Source organism: Aythya fuligula, chromosome 2 (assembly GCF_009819795.1).
Source record: "Aythya fuligula isolate bAytFul2 chromosome 2, bAytFul2.pri, whole genome shotgun sequence".
In the NCBI taxonomy this organism is placed as follows: Eukaryota; Metazoa; Chordata; class Aves; order Anseriformes; family Anatidae; genus Aythya; species Aythya fuligula.
Window position 1 is genome coordinate 62,264,636 of NC_045560.1, and position 20,370 is coordinate 62,285,005.

Below are 20,370 nucleotides of genomic sequence, written 5' to 3' on the forward strand. Positions count from 1 at the left end.
CTTTTTGTTTGTTTGTTTTTGTTTTTGTTTTGTTTTGTTTTTCCCTAGAGAATTAGTTTAAATATAGATATGGTACCACAGACAGCCCATGGCTTAAAATGTTGTGATCAACCACAAAACAAACAAATGAACTAACAAACAAAACAGCATTTCAGCAAAAACAGCCATCAACGAAGCGGGGCAGTGACAGTGACAATAATTGAAGACAGAAAAGGTAAGAGCAATGGAAGACCTGAATTACCTCTTCTTTTACCTGAATTACCTTTTTAACACCATAAGCATTACTTACAGCAACCAGCTGGCAAAGCCACAAGAGAAGTCACTCTTGATTTAGTCCTGAGAGTTGTGCAGGATCATGTATGTACTGAAAAGCTCCTTAGCACCTCTAATATGCTTGAGACTACCATCTGTGTCGGAATGAGTGAGCCAAAAAAATCCCAAAAAGACAACATTCAGTGCAGGAAGTTTTAAGTAAGTATTGATCACTGGTGCATATAGATCAGTGCTGGTTCTTTCTCTTCATGAATGGTTCTAATTATCTATATGGGCCAGGACCAATCCTCCTCTGGATGACTTCAGTGTATCTTGGCATAGCCTGAATATTGCTTGGGCACCCAGAAGTTTCTCCAATTGCTCCAAGCTTCTGTCCTGCAGGAGATGGAGAAATTGAGTTGGTGGGACATGGCTGTGAAAATAGACTGAGTACTGCTTATGATTGCTCTGTCTTGAGACAGAGCAACTCCACTAAATTGAACTAATCCTGGATGCACTAAATGTGAGTTTATGCCCCTGGTCCGTGTTTTTACAGCCATGCCTGGCTCCAGAGCTGGCATCTGTGGATGCCAGAGAGTCCTGAGACTACAAGGCATATGGATGAGTCCACATGTGCTGACTTTCTTACCAGCTGCTGGTCCAGCTGCTGGAAAGAGCATGTGGACGGCTGTTGATAGAGTTATGCTGAAAGATAGCTCAAAGGGCTGGTGCCAGCTTGGCTTTTTTTTTTTTTTTTTTTCTTCCTTTGCTTTTTTATTTTTTTATCACTCTGCTACGCTGAAGCCTAATGCCTCTGGTAGCCAGTGGTGGAGCAGTGAGAAGCTGTTTTTGCTGCTTTGCTTTTACGGGAGAGACTTGTCTGCGTGAACTCTTAGGAAAACAAGCACCTAGACAATTCAAGCAGAAGCCGGTGATGGAGGTCAGCTCCACAGAAGCCAGCAGCAGGTCCCCAGCTGGCACCGGCTGGCTGGATTTCACCCTTGTCACCTGCACTGAGACAGTGGCTTTCACTGAAGTGGTGGAAGAAGAGGAGTGGGGATCCTTTTACTATTCCTTCAAGGTACAGCCAGTGCATTACTTTTCTCACAAGCTGTGGTGCATTTTCATCACCTCTGCGGGGAGGCAGCTAGGATTATTGAACTTTTTGCCTGTGTATTTGTGGATTTTGCCCTCCCAAGACAGGTGACAGCATACGTGAGGCACTTACTGAAAAACAAAAGAGTTACAGGATTTGGAGTTCAGACTTGCAGGTCTTAGCCAATTGTCTCCCCTTAGAAGAGAGGGTGGTACTGCTTTTCTAAAGTGGCATTGTAATTATACATGCATCTTTAATCAAAAGTGCATATCACTTTAACACATCTTGTACATAATTTCTTCTAGCCATAGTCTTGACATAAGGGATTTCTTTTCAATTTTCCATCTGTAACAAACATCTGCACACAAGTGAGACAGATTTTGTGTGTGTGTGTTGGCTTCTTTGTTTTAAAAACAAGAGGGACAGGTTTTAATTAGTTAGCTTGTTTATTTGTTTTCAACCTGAGAGGGGGATGCAGCATCTCTTTAAGAACATACAGGATGAATGATCCAGTAGTGAATGCTGTTGAACGACACGAGAAGCGTATTCATTCATCGCCCGAAATAAACATCACCCTTGCAATATGTGAATGTGGAAAAAGATGAAAGAGGTACTGAGTTACATCTTTGCTTCAGCTTTCTGTGCCTGTTGTCACTGCTTAATTTCATGCCGTGTGTCATGTGTCACTTTACTGTAGTTGTATCAGTTATGTTCAAGTTACTAAAAGGGCTGACAAGAAGTACCCTGACACTCTGAAAGCTTCACTTTCAGACAGACAAGTATAGGCATTCACCTCGTTTGAGAATATAGTTGGTTATCAGGAATACATTCAGAATTTTGATTTCTAGGAGATTGATAATACTCTGGTACAATGCACATGGAATCAAAGGAGTTACCACTGTTTTTCACCTCTGCTAAGGAAAAAGTTTATTTCTATTCCTACAATTTATTAATTTGGGTCTCATTTAACATTATACTTTTTTACTTTTTTTTTTTTTTTCCTTCTTGCTAAGACAGTACTTTCTTATGTGGGATGTCAAGGGTGACAACTTTCTGTTTTCCCTTTTTATTTTTATTTTATTTTTCTCTTCATGTTAGACTCCTAAAAGGCTCTTGAAAAAACAACACAAGTGAGGAGCAAAACATTTTTTTACTCTTTTTTCTTTATCTCCTTTCTTCTCTTCACACTGAGGGCTGTAAATCTGAACAATGTCATGGGAGCAGTATTTTATAATGGTAAAAGTGACAAATTAATTCCATGATTAGAAAGTCCCCAGGCAGAAAAAAAAATGCTTCTTAATAGGGTAGAATAAGTAAATTACAATAATTAGGATACCATGGATAGTCACGTGTGCTCGTCCACTGCTAAAAGAAACTTGATTCAGTTAGCTGAGAGCTTCTCATTATACTTGCACTCTGCTGCCTGATGTCTAGCTCTGGCAAATATAGCATGAACTTTGCAAGGAGGTTCACTGATTTCACATCAATTACCAGATGCTGATAGGCATGGAAATATTTTGACTCTGGAGACAAGTGACAGCTGGTGTTGCTGCTGCAGGAAAGCAGGAATAAAGCACCTGCTCTGACAACTACTGTGCAAGGAAGGCAGGGCTCCCTGCCAGCAATTTCAGCTCTCAGTAAATGCTCACATGTGGAAGGTGCTGCTGATACCTGCTGCCTAGGTTGGCTGTCCTCCACCAGCACTGCCCACGCTCTGGGTGGTGGTCATGTCCTTATCCCATCCAGCAAGGGAGACATATCCTTCCTCTTCACAAGGCTCTGGTTAAACAGCTAAGGAAATAAAAGGTCACCTTGGAAAGGGCTGAATAGATTAAAAACCCATAGAATTTGAACTTGGTGCTCAAAATATATCTACAAATGAGGCTTTGGCCATTTATTGGGATTTTCAAACAAGTCGTGGCCCGTTGCTAACAGTAAAGGAGACTGGACAAACAGTCACCACACAGGTGCAGGTTAAACAGACACTCTGAGTGGCTGTGAAGCAGAAACCTCCAGGATATGTTGGACATGGTCTGTGCCTGTGGCATGTGGGGACTTGCCACATGGCTCTATGTCCAACACAAAGCAAGCAAGTGCACCTATTTCTCTTTGGGAAACGCAGAGTTTTAATCTACCTTACCAAAGGTATAACAGGAAAACATGATTTAAATGAATAAATTGAGACTAGGGAGTGATGCTCACACAGTACCTGCAGCAATTCCTACATTAATGATTCTTTTAAGGATTTTACCCAATATCAGCTCTGTAGGGTATCTCATACACAGCTCGAACTATGAGATGAAAAGGGAGCACTGTTTTCTTTTTTTCCTCCCATGTTTCAGAAGGACTACCTGTACCCACCTCCTGGTACTGTCTGGTTTACACCATGGTGGCAACATTGCAGAAGTAAAATAATGTGACTCAGAGCTGAACCATGAATGCTTCCCTGCTACCACTTTCAGAAACATTTTAATTTCTCTCCACACCACTTCAGAATTTAACAACTAAATCCTGTGCTGCTTCAATTTAAAAAACATTTTGCCAGTTCAATTAGCTTTCTTCTTTCTTCCTTTCTTTATTTATTTGCTGGGAAATGGACCATTTCATCCGCTTGGAGGAATGTGCACTTCCCTTCTGGTAGTCATTACTGTAGCTGCTAGATGAGGCTTTGCCCCAAAAAGCTGCATGTGAGTCTGCTGCCATGCATGATAGCCTTGGAGCTGGGGTGCAGTCGTACCCTTTAGGGGAGGACCAAGGTGTGTCATGGGGTGTGAGAGATGAGCTGGGGCTTCCCACAGCAAAGACAGCAGCTCCTACTCACCTGCAGACAGGTCTTGGTGCTGCATGATGGCAGAGTCACTGAAAGCCCAGACCTTATCTCTGCCTGGGTGCCTTTACATGAGGCATGCAGGTAGCTTACTGTCTTGATCCACAAACTCTAGAAGTCCTGTTGGCTGTGCCAGCACCAAATTCAGAACAGATGTGCAAATTGGTATTAATTACAAATCCAACTTCCCAGGCCAAAGGAGAGTTCATTACATCCCTTTACAATCTCCCCCATATGCATTTAATCTATGTGTAAAAAGGAACTAAGCAAGTGTCAACTGCCCTCTACCAAATACAGTAAAATGAAAAGATCAGAGATTATGTGAACACCTGTGGCCTCCCTCCACTTCTGGAGTCCCTTGGTTCTGCATACCCAACTCTCAGGGACCTGAGACACAAGGTGCAAACTAGAAACCTGCTTGGAGAGCCTGGGGTGAAGCCAAAATCTCCAAATAGGTTCAATGCATCCTGCTGAGAAAGGAATACCTATGATCAACAGGGCTAGGGGTCTTCATCAAGGCTGGAGGAAGGACCTCCCCAGTCCCCCAGCAGCTCCGAAGCTTAGGCAGTCCTGAGTAGTTTCATTTATTTTAAAAGAAACTCTGTTGGTAAATGAGATGCCATACTTTTATGCAACTGAGTAAAGGTTAGGGTGCTCAAATGCAGAAAAGTCCTAGTCATTATTTCTTCTTTGGCAGGACTGTGTTCCCACCACCATCTCCTGCCTTCCACATCTAGTACCTTTCCTTATTTTGTTTCCTGATGTGTAGATCTGAGTCTCCACCTGTGCAGCAAGGCACAAGAGTTTTGCTGTTTTTACACAAAGTTGTCTGGGAATCCCAATCCCATGCTGCCAGGTGAGAACCCCAACCACTGGGCCAGAGGTTGGTGCCATGACCCCGGTCCCTGTGTTGTGCAGCATCACCCCAGCACGGACACCAAAGGATCAGAGCTCTCAGGAGAAACAGCATGCACATTAAATCCACTACAAATGATTACAAAGGATTTTTCATGAATAATTAAAATTCCCGTCCTTTTTTTCAGGAAGGACAGACGGTGACCGTCCTCCCCCACCCCCACTCCCACCCCAGTAGCATTGCAGTAGTATCTGCATGTTGTAGCACAGGTAGCTTAGTTATTAAACAGGACTGTAGAGCCATGCCGGTGTAAGCACAAATATAAGACCACATACTTATCATCCACAGAGAATAAAGTTCATTACAAAGTTCAGGACCTACCACCTCCAGCAAAGAGCTGAGAAGACCGGTGTGCAGAGAGAAGGTTTACATAGGCTAGTTTTGTAAAACTATCAAGTAAGAAGGATGTAGTTCCAGGTGCCCTCAGAGCCTAAGCCAGAATCTGGGGCCTTATCATTTCATCCAGATGCTGGAGTCTCTTATCTCCTGGAAAGTATTTGCCTATACTATTGCTCATTCTGATTTTACAGCAGACTGCACAAAGCATCTCATCCTTGAATACATAAGAGAAAAATATTAATGGGTGCTGTCAAATTTCTGGGGTAATCTCTGCAAATGCAATCATACATTTTAGGAAAATAGGCAAACCAAATAATTCATAAGTGACTTTGCTATCTTTCAGTGGAGGGAGAGGAGGAAAACTAAGCCTACACAAATACAGTGTCAGGAACTCCTTAACACAGCCGACGCAATATGCTGTGATGAGTGATGCTAATGCTGGACTGTCACACTGAGAATGAAATAGTCGATCACCTTCTGAAACAAATCTGCAATGCTCTGGGGTGGGCTGGCTTCATCTACTAGCTTAAAGGCAGCACAAAAGTGAACTGACTATATGACAGCCCAGCTTTGGGTAGCTCTGAGACAGACAATTAAAGCAGTTTTATACTACCATCCCTCACACTTCTGATTTCATGGTTCGCACAGCCCATAGGGTTTGTGTCTGCCTCTCCTATAAAATCAGACCTAGAAAATAATTTCCTTAGTTTGTGAGGTGTTTTAATTAGGCACACTTAATCATCTTACCCCTTTTTGTGATTAAGAAAGAACAGTGTTTCACAGTTTTTAATAGGGTTATCAAGATCATACAATTATGGATGGGCTATTGAGTGACCTAATATTATGTGTTCTTGTCCAAAACATTATATGAAAAAATAGATAGATAGATACGTCATGATAAATGTATATTTCCTGATGAGATCAAAATTTGCAAAAAAACATTTAACTTCTGTGGAAACTCCCTAGAGTACAACTGGTAAAAAACAAACAAACAAACAAACAAACAAACAAACACCCTATAATAACTGAACAGTACTGTCCCAGTTTATTATCCATGTAACAAAACACAGCAGAATGGTAAATATGAACCACCTGCTAGGAAAATTGAATTATTGCTATATGTTAATGACTAATAATCTTCCCCTCTACCCAAGTCACATCTATGGAGGATTTGAGGGCAGGCTAGGGATGGCTTGTTTAGTTGTTATTGGTGCTTATAAAGATCACAGCAATTCATATGCATTAAATGTTGCCCACTGAAGTGACCCTGCCTTACCTGCAATGGTGAAGTAAGAGATAAGAAATATATTTTTTAAAACTGGAGATTCACAAATATACATACATATATATATATATATATATATATATATATATAACATTACCAGATTTCAAAAAGGATTGAAAGTAATTTTAGTCACATAATTACCCCTTTGTTTGAGATTGTATGTTCTGATTTACTGAATAGGTTTCCTTAACTAGTTGGTTTCCCCAAGCCTAAAATGTAGAAAATATTTTAGATTTTCCTTTAGGTTTGACATCCACATTGACATCCACACACTGAGCGTAATACCATACTGATACCAACTCATGCAAAACTGCTTCTCAGATTTTGGCAGAACAGAAAACATGATCTTGGGTCCTTTTCTAGCTCTGCCCTTCTTCCAGGCATAAAGTCACATGGAGAAGTGACTGTTGCCAGCATCTCTGACATACTGTGAAGGCCTCATGTGGTAACACTTCACAGGATTGCCAGAATAACCTACAGCCATGTGCTGGGAAGCTAACAGAGACATCCTGTTAGAAATCATTGCAGTAAAGCAGCCCCTGTGCAGAAGAAGATGTGAAAACCATCAGGCATGACCATTGCGTCTGCGGAATTCAAAGCTCATGCTTGACTCAGAGAAATGTGAGACGCAGATTGAGTTTTCTTTGCTAAGCTTGCTTGGGGACATTGGGATTTGAAGAGAAACCTCTTAATTAATAGCCAAGGTCCATCAGAGTCAGGGGTGTTTTTTGCCCCAAGGCTTAAATGGGAAAGCAGTGGTCCAAGAGACAAACCTGAGGCTGAACTAGTATTTATGCAGTTTGAATCGTGCTCAGTTCCAAGCCAAGCTACCAAAAAAAAAAAATTCAACTCCTAGAGGGTTTGTTGCCTGCCCAAATGTCTTCCTCTGAAATTCAGTCACAATGGAAGCACCTTTAAAGAGAAAAATATAAAACACAGCTTTGAACTGACTCTTTTCTCACTTGGCTATCTTCACGAGTTTTCTCAGACCTTTTTATTTGTATCAATCAAATTGCTTTCACAAATTTTTAAGAGCCATCTTGTGTGTGTGTTCTATAATGACATTGTCTCATTTTTGACTTGCTAGATGGAAAATGTTCTTTCAAAACATACTTATATTATAGGAACGGCCAGTACAATTTCTGCTACTTATGACGACTAGGCCAAAAGATTTCAGCTATCTTCCAGGTTGTTTCGTGTGTTTCTTTCTTTTGAGACATAGTCCATCTGCAAATGAATTAAGTGATCCAGACACTTATTTTGTGGCTTTTTCTTCTCCACAGATGTTCCTTTCTTCTTCTTCCTTTTCTTCTTTTTGATATTTTATTTATTTTTATTCTTTTTGATATTTCTTGAGAATTAGGAGGTGGTTTGAATTAATCATCTGAACTTTCACATTCATATGCTTAATGTTTGGTGTATGAAGATTATTTCTAGCCTAAGTATTCCTGCTGTTCTCTCTCTTTTGGTAAATTATTGTTGACTCTTATTTTGTTCTCTCTTGCCAGTGAGAACTGCTATCTACAGATAAAGTATATGTAACACACTTAAGGCTTATTTTCAAACAGATTTCTGTTGTTCTTTTCACAACCTAACTTGTGTTGAAAGTTTCAACATAAGAAGACAGATGGATATTTCCAGTTGGCACTTTAACCAAGTTTGTTCTTTTTTTATCTCTTAAAGAACCTTTATATTGTGTGTAGGTAAACACAAAAATAGTTATAGGCACTTTAATGTCATCACACTTTACTTTTGACAGCTCATTGTTTAGGATGGTCACATCCTAGCTGAAATTCTTCATCTCAGACTTCTGCATAAGGTTTAACTAAATGCCACCTAATACTGCTTTCCCTAAGACTAAGATATTTGTGTCCTTCCTGTGCCAATAGCTTTACAACTGATTTGCAGGGTGACTTTTAATTTACATAGAAATTTCCACAAAGATTTATGTTTCTATGATACAATAAATAATATAGAACTTGTGCAAAACTATCACCTGAATACGTCTGCCTTAAAACACTTCAGTTTTAAGTATATTCCTTAAGAAAATAGGCCTTATGCATATTTGTGTGTGCATAATTCAAGTTGGGAGGGACTTCTGAAGGTCTCCTAGGCTGACCACTCAAAAGATAATTCAAACAATACCAGCTTGCTCTGGTGTCCATTCATGTTCTGACTATCTTCAGAGATGGAAATCCCATAGCTTCCCTGTTCTCCAACTCCAGTATTTCACTACTCCCATGTTGAATTTTTTTTCCCTAATATCTAATCAAAATGTCCTGTGTCCAAACAGGAACACATTCAACAAATCTCCCATCTGTTGCTTCTCATTATGAATTCCATCTTAGAAACAAAGAATATACCTGGTTGTCTGTCACCCACAAAGATCATAGAATCCAGCTTCTGGCTCCACACAGCAACCCCCCAAAATCAATCCCTATGCTTGAGAGTGTTGTCCAAACATTTCTTGAACTCTGACAGGCTCTGTGCCATGACCACTGCACTGGGTAGCCTGTTCCAGTACCTGACCACTCTCTCGGTGAAGAATCTTTTCCTAATATCCAGCCTGAACCTTCCCTGCTGCAGCTTCATTCCATTCCCTTGGGTCCATCTTCTCCTATTAGATAAAAGACTGCAGCAGTGAAACAGCCTCACCTCTTTCCCATCCAGGCCAAGAGCTCCTCTATGATTCTGCTGTGGAGAATTCTGGCAGTATGGAACAGAGGTTTTCTTTCTTTTTTTTTTTTTTTTTTTTAATATATATATTTTTTACAAATTATGAATTGTGTCAGAGGTTGTACCAATATCTTTTAGACTCCTTAATGAAGTTGAACCAATTTTTAAGCCAGTCTTTTTTTGATCTCTTTCAATGTTACAGTCAAAAGTACAATTTAGCTTAGAGGTAAACAGATGGTAAATCCCCAAGTGGAATCAGTCAAGATGCATTGCACCCATCTGCCTCAGGAAAACTAATTCCCTTCCCTTCCCTTCCCTTCCCTTCCCTTCCCTTCCCTTCCCTTCCCTTCCCTTCCCTTCCCTTCCCTTCCCTTCCCTTCCCTTCCCTTCCCTTCCCTTCCCTTCCCTTCCCTTCCCTTCCCTTCCCTTCCCCATTTTTTTGTTCCACCCTAAGTGAAGGCAGCCAAAATAACAAATATGTCCAATGTATTTTCAGTATTCAAAATTCAGTACTCCAGATCTATAACAGGATCAAAGTAATGCAAAACCTAGAGTCATCCATTTGCTTACCTGGTCTGTAATTAAAGTGACTTTTTCAGAGGACGAGAAAAGACTTTTACTTTTTTTCCTTTAGGAAAGTGCAATGCAATCTACTAGTGGTGAACACCATCTTGAGCATACCAGTTCCACAATCCTCAATTTAACAAGCAGATTTATGTGTTCTTTTTACATGTTAAGAGCATGTTCCTTGTGAAATTGCTTGCTTTGCTCCATGATTGCTGCAGTAGGTTACACCTGTAATATTATTTTTAAATAAACAAAAGGTAAGCAGTCAGGCTGTTTGCGTATTCACAGATCTTAACCAGCGAGCAAGAAAAAGGTGCTCAGACACATAAGTCACTACCTGCCTGTGATAAGAGGGATCAGTGCCTCTTCACCAAACTGACCAAGAACACAGAGCAGGAAGGCAGCAGGTCAGGGGGACTTGAATTTGCTATAAGCATTCTCACCTTACATTAAGGGACCAGCCAGTCTCATTAGGAATGGTGTTAAATACTTTCCATTACTATCGCCTACACTATAGTAAGTCAAAGATACAACACTGAGAGCCTGCAGGCAGATTTCATAGGCGAATTTTGTCATTGGTACAAGAAAAATATAAATCAAATTATAATAAAATAAATGCCTACAACCCATACGGATCCCTTCTGCCCTTGGGATGGTACATGAACCATGAGTGAATGACACACAAGGCTCTTAGGGATGGAGTTTGTTGCAAATATAAAGCACAATACACCTCAGGCTAGACTTATTGCAGCCTATGAATTCAGAAATTTTCTCAGAGACAAAATAACAAACCACTTCTACAAGCAAAGGAAAATGCACACACTCTTCAACCAGGTTTTCTGGCTTACATTTCTCCCATGAAGAGGCTTGCTTCATTGACTTTAGCTGGTTTTAATCTTAAAGCAAATTAGAAAAACACAAATATGTGCTCCAGACGTCAAGCACTTCTATGCTTCAAACAACAGTTTTGTGGAATAGTATGCAACTCTTATAATCAAGCCAAGGAAATTCTCTCGACTTTGATTTGTTCTGTGACCTTAACCAGGTCACCAGCATTTTTAGTTTTTCTAATCTAAAAGTACTACTTGATGACACCAGTCTCCCTCACAGCATTCTTGTGTAATGTAATTAATAATGCCCATTGCAAAAGCAGCCCTCACTGAAAGCTCTTACACAAGGGACCTGGTAGATATTATTATCTTTCTTTTTATTCAAAATACCTTTGGTGTCTGTGTGAGATATTATTAAATAATGTGTTTTTTTTTGTTGTTTGTTTGTTTGTTTTGTTGTTTGTTTGTTTGTTTGTTTTTTGCATTTTTTTAATCACCTTGCTGAAGGTTGTTACAAAAAGAGAATTTTTGCTTGATGAACAAACATGGCATGAAATGAAACCTCTATGTTTAAGCAACCTCATTGTGATGAATAAAACAGAATTATAGAAAATGCAGCTGCACTGAAGTTAGGGATCAATCAGCTATAACTCAAACCTAAGGCTTACTTTTAAGGCTTTCATAGATGAAGGTTTCACTGACTCAATCAATTCAAGTATATTTGTAAGTCAAAAAAATTTAAATTAATTTTGGTTCACTGATTTTGGCCAATAAGCAGTGAATCTGAAGAGATAATCTCCCTTCCCACCTCCCACCCCCCCCCCCTTTTTTTTAACAGCAGTATTTTTGTGTCTTAAAGGCTATGCTTGTCTTTTCCTGCAGTCAGCTCTTTCCTAGATTAAGTAATTTAATTCAGTCAGTATTTTTGCCTGGCTATATCCTCTAGAATGCTGTCACCTCATCGCCCTATGCCTCTCTTGAAGCACAGTGCCCTGAAGTGGACATAGTACAGCAGCTGGGTACAGCGGAGGGGTCAGACCAGAAAAAAGTGACACTTGTGTTGGTCTCCTGGTGGTGGTGGTTGTTTATCAGTATAAATATATATATATATATATATATATATATATATTTATATAAATATATATATATATATTTTTATATATATATATACATACCCTTATCAGTATACTATAAGAATACTGAATTTCTTTCAAGAAAATGTTCTCCTGACTTTATATCACAGAAAATGGGAGCAAGTCTTGTCCCATAGATCTTCACACGTTAAAGATCTGTTTTGAAATAGAAAAGACAAACCAAACCCTGAGGAGAACATGTTGATTTCAAGGACAAATGTGATATAAAATCTTAGGTTTTGTTTGTTTGATTGCTTGTTTCTGTATTTACCTTCCAAATATATACCCCCTTCCAATTTCCGTACAACACAAAGTGTATAAGCATAATTTCACCATTGCTGTCCCGATTGTTTTGAAAGGGACATGCAGACATGAAAAAGGGGTGCTTTTTTTTGTTTGTTTCTTCATCGAAAAGTTAAGCATTCAGCCCTCACTGGTTGTCTTATGTAGGTGAGTCTATAATATATTCGGGGTGGTAGGCGAGCCCTCTCTCTGCCCACCTCACCTTCTCATCTACCCTTAAATAATCGATATGAAGGACTAGAACAAGACAATCTGAATGACAAAGTAGATAAAAACCCGTCCCAGTTGGAGGGGGCGCCTAAGACAAGGCGACCTACACATCGCATTGCCACATCAACCTTCAAAAAAGAAAGAAGGGTTATTGTTATGGGGGGCTCCCTTCTGAAAGGGACAGAGGGACCGATATGCCGACCAGACCCAACCCGCAGAGAAGTCTGTTGCCTCCCTGGGGCTCGGGTGAGAGACTTTGCCAAGAAAGCCAAGCGCCTGGTACGGCCCACTGACTACTACCCGCTACTGGTCTTTCAGGCTGGTAGCGATGAAGTAGCAACGAGAAGTCCAAAGGCGATCAAAAGAGACTTTAGGGATTTGGGGCGACTACTTAGAGGATCAGGGGCGCAGGTTGTGTTTGCCTCTGTCCTTCCGATAGGGGGGATCGAAGCTGAAAGGCGTGCTGTTCACATAAACTCGTGGCTTCGAGACTGGTGTGACCGGCAGAACTTTGGGTTCTTTGATCACGGGAAGGTCTATGCTACACCGGGCCTGATGGCACCGGATGGGATGCGCCTCTCTCGGAGAGGGGTAAGGATCTTTGGTCAGGAGTTGGCAGGGCTGATAGATAGGGCTTTAAACTAGAGTCGAAGGGGGAAGGGGCTAAAACCAGGCACGCCGGTGAAGACCTAAGGGATGGTACACTAGAATCAGAGGGGCTGTGTGCCAGTGAGATCCTTCGGTCAGATCCACAAGGTGCTGAGTGTAAGGAGACGCATATGAAGTGCTTCTACACGAACGCATGCCGTATGAGGAATAAAATGGATGAGCTAGAAGTCCTGGCCCAGTCCCGCAACTACGATATCATCGGCATAAGTGAAACCTGGTGAGATGAGTCCTGTGACTGGGGTGTTGCGATAGATGGTTACAGGCTCTTCAGGAGGGACAGGCAGGGTAGGCGAGGTGGTGGGGTGGCGATGTATGTGAAGCAGGGGCTGGACTGTGTGGAACTTCAGGTCGGCAATGGCAAAGTTGAGAGCCTCTGGGTAAGGATCAAGGGACGAACGAATAAAGGGGATGTCGTTGTGGGAGTCTATTACAGACCGCCTGGCCAGGACGATAGCACCGATAAATTATTCTTTACAGAACTAAGAGAGGTCTCGAGATTAACTCCCCTTGTCCTTATGGGGGACTTCAACTTGCCAGACGTTAACTGGGAGTGCCACACGGCTGACACGAGCAAGTCCAGGAGGTTCATGAAGCACCTAGATGATAACTTCTTGGTGCAGGTGCTAACGGAGCCAACTAGGAAAGGTGCCCTCCTAGACCTGTTGCTAGAAAACAGAGAGGGTCTGGTGGGTGATGTGGTGATTGGTGGCCGCCTTGGTCATAGCGACCATGAAGTGGTTGAGTTCAAAATTTACGGTGACAGAAGGAAAAGTGCCACCAAAACCTCATCCCTAGATATGGGGAAAGCGGACTTCAGGCTGCTCAGGGAACTAGTCAGCAAGGTCCCCTGGGAAACTGCTCTTGAAGGCCTCGATGTCCACCAGTGCTGGTCATTCTTTAAGCGATGCCTCCTAGAAGCACAAGATCAGGCAATTCCTAAATATCGCAAGTCAGGCAGGCGGGGCAGGAGGCCGGCATGGCTGACCAGGAACATTCTAATGAAGATTAGGCAGAAACAGAGAGTGTTTCACTACTGGAAGGAGGGCCAGGTGCCATGGAAAGAATACAGGGATGATGTTCGTGTTTGTAGGGAGAAAATTCGTGTGGCCAAAGCACACCTAGAGTTGAAGCTGGCTGTGTCTGTGAGAGAAAATAAAAAGGGTTTTTTTAGATATGTGAATGGAAAAAGGAGAACTAAAGAATACATAGGGCCACTCCTTGATAGGGAAGGTCTCCTCACAGACAATGACATAGGCAGAGCAGAGACACTTAACGCCTTCTTTGCCTCTGTCTTCAATGCCGATGATGGGCTTCGGGACCCAGGGTGCCCTGAGCTGGAGGACCGGGACGGTGGGGATGACAAACTCCCAACCGACCCTGAACGTGTGCAGGATTTGCTACTCCACCTGGATCCCTACAAGTCCATGGGTCCGGATGGGATTCATCCTCGGGTGCTGAAAGAGCTGGCGGACGCCATCGCGGAACCTCTCTCAATTATTTTTCAACGATCCTGGGAATTTGGAGAGGTCCCGGTAGACTGGAAGCTGGCAAATGTTGTGCCGATTTTCAAGAAGGGTCAGAAAGAAGACCCTAGCAATTACAGGCCTGTCAGTCTCACATCAGTGCCTGGTAAAATCATGGGGAAGATGGTTCTCGAACTTATTGAGGTGCACCTGGGGGACAAAGCAGTCATTGGTCCCAGCCAGCATGGGTTTGTGAGGGGTAGGTCCTGCCTAACTAACCTGATTTCCTTTTATGATAAGATCACCCGTATGGTGGACCAAGGGAAACCAGCTGATGTGATTTTTTTGGACTTCAGCAAGGCTTTTGACACAGTTTCCCATAGGATCCTGCTGGACAAAATGTCCACCATATAGCTAAATAAAAACATCATACGATGGGTGAGCAATTGGCTAACGGGCAGGGCCCAAAGGGTTATGGTAAATGGGGCTGCATCAGGCTGGCGGGCAGTCACCAGTGGGGTCCCTCAAGGCTCCATTTTAGGGCCGGTACTTTTCAATATTTTTATAAACGATCTGGATGTAGGAATAGAAGGTATTTTGAGCAAGTTTGCTGATGACACCAAACTTGGAGGAGTTGTGGACTCGAATGAGGGTGGAAAGGCCTTGCAGAGGGATCTGGATAGGTTGGAGAGCTGGGCGATCACCAACCGCATGAAGTTCAATAAGAGCAAGTGCCGGGTCCTGCACCTGGGACGGGGAAACCCTGGCTGCACGTACAGACTGGGCGATGAGACGCTGGAGAGCAGCCTAGAAGAGAGGGATCTGGGGGTCGTGGTAGACAGCAAGTTGAATATGAGCCAGCAGTGTGCCCTGGCAGCCAGGAGGGCCAACTGTGTCCTGGGGTGCATCAAGCACGGCATCGCTAGTAGGTCAAGGGAGGTGATTGTCCCACTCTACTCTGCGCTGGTGCGGCTTCACCTCGAGTACTGTGTGCAGTTCTGGGCACCACAGTATAAAAAGGACATGAAACTGTTGGAGAGTGTCCAGAGGAGGGCTACGAAGATGGTGAAAGGCCTGGAGGAGAAGACGTACGAAGAACGGCTGAGGTCACTGGGCCTGTTCAGCCTGGAGAAGAGGAGGCTGAGGGGAGACCTCATCACAGTCTACAACTTCCTCGTAAGGGGGTGTCAAGAGGCAGGAGACCTTTTCTCCATTAACACCAGTGACAGGACCCGCGGGAATGGGGTTAAGCTGAGGCAGGTGAAATTTAGGCTTGACATCAGGAGGGGGTTCTTCACAGAGAGGGTGGTTGCACACTGGAACACGCTCCCCAGGGAAGTGGTCACTGCACCGAGCCTGTCTGAATTTAAGAGGAGATTGGACTGTACACTTAGTCACATGGTCTGAACTTTTGGGTAGACCTGTGCGGTGTCAAGAGTTGGACTTGATGATCCTTAAGGGTCCCTTCCAACTCAGGATATTCTATGATTCTATGATTCTATGATTCTATAATCAGTGGAGACAGGCCATCCCAGGGTAGGTGAGATGGATGATGACTCATGCCTGAGAAACGGCCATTACTCAGACTACAAAAGCCATTTAGAGTAGCTGTCTCTCTTTAGAGCTTTAAAGTTCGGTGAGGTGGCCCTAATGGCAGATTATACTGACAAAGTTATCATGCTGGGAAAAGTGAAACCATCTAAACACAGCCTTCACTGTGCACTTAGACTAATCCCTGGGTTTAGAGAGCGCAGCCTTGAATTGCTCATGCACTGCATCTTGCCTTTCCCGCACACCCACATAACTCACAGGATACCATCACCACCTACCTGGAACAAAGGTGGCTGAGGAGCATGGGCCACAGCTTGCTTTCCAGTAAATGAGGGACTATGGGTGCTGGCTACTGGTTCTACTGAGCCATATGTGTATTTTTTCTCTCACTGACTATAATAACAATGTATATATTATTGCTGCTGGATACTTCAGGATTTTTTTTACTGCATTCCCCTGTTCTGTGCCCTCCAAACTGTTGCTGTGAAAAGTGCCTTCAGAAGAGCAGCAGAACTATCTTCCTCCATGACACTACATGCATTACACAAGAGAGGTTTTGTAAATGACAATTTTGCAGAAATACAGAGTATTTTCTCCAAGCTGACCCCATGCTCACCAGACTCAGTGCTTCTCAAAGCTGGCTGGCTGATATGGAGAAAACGAACTTTGCAGTCTCACACATCTAGAGGAAACCTACAGAATAGCCACTGGAAAATAACTAATCTGCATTTAGAGAAGACAAAATCATTTTTGGTAGGCCAAAAGGGGGGGAGAAAACTGTGTATGCACTCACACAAAACAAGCAATCGTGCCTATGTACACCTTTGTTCTTGCAGCCAGAGGATCCTGATGCTTTGAGAGTGCGCATAACTGTTTTTCTTACTTCTTTTCTTTGTGCACACTACCACTAGGGGACGTTTTGTCCTCACGTATTGCTTGCTATGCAATTTTACTTTTCCTTGCAGTGGGTCATGCTTGCTTTTCAAACTTGGTGCACATCTAGATCATGGAGTGGATGTTTGAATTTTATAGGGTTTGTGCATGACCCGTACTCACTGGAGCTGTGAGGAAGAGAAGTATTTATTTCCCCCATTTCTCCAAAGGAGCCCATCTATCAATATTCCTTACAAAGTAAGGCAGTTGGTTATTTCACAGCTTGTTGGAGCAACAGGAGAAAACTGAAGTCTGCCTCTCATTTTAGCATCTAGTGCAGAACATAAACACTGATAGTGGCTTTGTGAATACAGAAGTAATATGCAGGCACTGCAAATAAAATAATAGACTATATATATATATGCATTTATATATTAATTCTTCTTATCTCATTTGTCCTAGGTTAACTGACTGGCTTAACTGTAGTCACTACCCACTCACCTACTTGTATGATTTTTTATTTTCTTTTTTTCTAATGCAGACAGAGCAGCTGGTAACTCTTTGGATCCTCTTTATTGTCACAATTGCTGGAAATGCCATTGTGCTCTTCTCTACATGGAGGAGGAAGCGGAAATCTCGAATGACATTCTTTGTTACACAGTTGGCAATCACAGGTAGTGTATGGGAGGGAATGGGGCATCTGAACTGTGCAGAATTGGTATGAAAAATTACGAAAAGGTCTTGCATTAATAAGAAAATGCAAGTTGAATGGTGAAGAATTCAGTTGCCACCTAACATCCAGCTGCAGTTTGCCATGAGACAGATGGATAGCTGCTTATCTTAGGGCTCAGTCTGCCTCTGATCTAAAAAGATGTTGCTAGATATAGTAGTGTCTGTGTCAGACACAGCAGCTGCAACTCATTTATTTCACTGAATCTTATCTTCCAGTATGAATTTGCATCCACATGTCCCAGAAGTTATGCCCCCAGCTGTTGTCATGGAGCTGTTTAGATTAAACTAGTTTAAGATGAATCTCTGGTGTTTTTCTGCTAAAACCCTTTCTAAAGTACTTCATTACAGTGTTGCTCCATCAATTATGCACTTGCATTAAAGAGCGAAAAAAACTTCCTGTAGTCTGGTTTAACCAAGTAAGGGAGAAAGAAAAATGTAAATGTGGAGAGGAATGCATTTGGGTCAGTTCTTTTTTTTTTTTGCAGTGGGAATAAGGATTCTGATCCAATACCTTTGTAGTTTTTAAATGTAATGGAGAATGTATAGAAACCTGGTTTGTAAACTATCGATCTCAGCAACTAGAAATGGAAACGAGCATAAGCAGAACATTGTTTCTCTGTGGCCTTGAATGGGCTGAATTTATGGGGTTTTAACAGTTTCCCGAGGGAAAATGTGTACTGTTTCTATAACAGTGTCTTGCTACTAATCCCTGCTTACAAGACAGCTGTGTTGCTTTGGTTGTGTATATAGCATATATTTATATTTTTTCTGTTGATTTTTTTTTTTTTTTGTAAGATATGGTAGGAATTATAGCAACATCCAGTAAACAGCTATTTAATACATGTGTTCCCAGCAATTTTGAGTCCTCTTTTGATGTCTGTTGTATCTATTTAAACTGGAAAAGAAAAGGACTACACTCCCCAATTTTTAACATGTTCTTCACAAGTAAATGAACTCCTGCCCGTGTTCTCAACCATGCCTATCCAGGGCCTTGTCTTATTTGAAGAACAGCTTTCACCTGAAACAGTTACAACAAGTTGTGCAAAGTGATGCAGAAGGACTGATCCATAACTACAGGCAATGTAAGAATTAGTTCAAGATGAGGAGATGAAGGTTTGCAGTGACTCCTTTTCAAAAGAGCTGATGGGTTTTGTGTTCATCTGTAATAAAAAGTTTTGCTTCTTATCTTGGTTGTGACTTCCATGTCACTTCCTTCATGTGCCAGTGGTATTTGCCATCAGATGATATATGTTGACACAGTCTCACAGCACACTTTGAAAGCTGCAGTCACAGATCATGTGTGTCTATATGAGTTTAAATAGCCCAATGCCAGGTGAATATACAGAAGATGGTAAAAAGTAACCAGACAAGCAGTAACATGGGACAAGAGCAGAAGAGTATCTGAAACCTCAGATGGACACTGTCCACTTTCTAACTGATGGCATCAGAGAACAGAGTAGTGGGGACAACTGCCCTGAGAAAGGTTTTGTAAGTGAGATGAGTGGAAAATGGCCCCATGTGTCCATCACACAGAATGCACAAGGGCCAGTCTCGCTGCCAGAGCAAATGCACAGGTCAATGTGGTAATAGGAGATGGTTCTTTATAGGAAGAGCTCAAATAAACAGCAAAGGGCTTTGTCTGAGTAAGAAAACACATGTATTTTCTGCAGCAGATGAAGAACCAGCATTACAACACAGGTGTGTAGGTCAAAGGAATAATGCAAGAAGCAGACAGAAGCGTCTTGGCCAGGACTGATCAGGAGAAAGTTGGTCTATGTGAGGTGTACCAGGAGACTACTGTTGTTGCTGTACTGGGTAAGGACCTCAGCAGGAGTTTTGGACCCATAAGAAAGGCTAATTTTTTGAGTTAAGTGGAGGTGGATGGAGAGCTATTTGCTGGGGATTTGAATACAGTCTGCGTGATGGGAGGGGAGGGGATTGCAAGTGTTGTTTTGAGGAAGCTGCAATAACTAATGACAAAGACAAGAAGGTAAATATCCCATTAGAGGTGGGTAGCACATAATGTTCTATAGCTTATGTTACCATATTGACTAAGGTCTGCATGTTAAACTTGCTGGTTCTTCTGACTTCCCCTTTCCTAAATTTATCCCTGGCTTTCAAAATCAGACTACAACAGTGCCTGAGTTCAATGGTCTGATCTATTTCTTATTATACGAATTCACAGCAGAAAACCCACTTGACATTCACATCTGCAATGTGAAAAGAGTTAACACCACCTTGAAGAGCAAGATTCCTTTCAGGCAATGTTGACTTCTTTTTTTGTGGCACAGCAGTCAGACCTCTAATTTATCTTCCCTCACCAAGAGTTTCTGTCAGTAATTTGGCACAAAGAAATGACTTAATTCCTGAAATGGAGCTATTTCACTTTCTTATCTTCAAAAATATTAATAAGAGCAAAGCAAGCTGGCAACAGTCATCAGCCTTTCACAACAAGTTATGAGGTAGACACAGAATATTATGAAAATACTGGCTTGTCACATTGCTTTGATATGCCAGGCGTATTTAAATCCTACCAACTAAAGCCTAATCTCCTGGCAAACAGTTTCTGCTTACTCAATCTTACTACTTCCATCTATTTTTGGATTGTTAAAATATTTATTATTTCTGCCCTAGTAGCAAGAGAGAAG

The 20,370-nt window shown here is 42.0% G+C and overlaps 1 protein-coding gene across 1 annotated transcript in view; it reads left to right on the plus strand.

The window, feature by feature from the left end:
- Nucleotides 1–1,186: 1,186 nt before the first annotated feature.
- NPSR1 (neuropeptide S receptor 1) overlaps nt 1,187–20,370 on the plus strand; it is a 62,291-nt gene continuing 43,107 nt past the window's right edge. Inside the window, exons 1-2 of the mRNA XM_032182619.1 lie at nt 1,187–1,333; nt 17,532–17,664. Coding sequence (XP_032038510.1) covers nt 1,187–1,333; nt 17,532–17,664 — 280 coding nt within the window. The remainder of the gene's footprint in view (nt 1,334–17,531; nt 17,665–20,370) is intronic.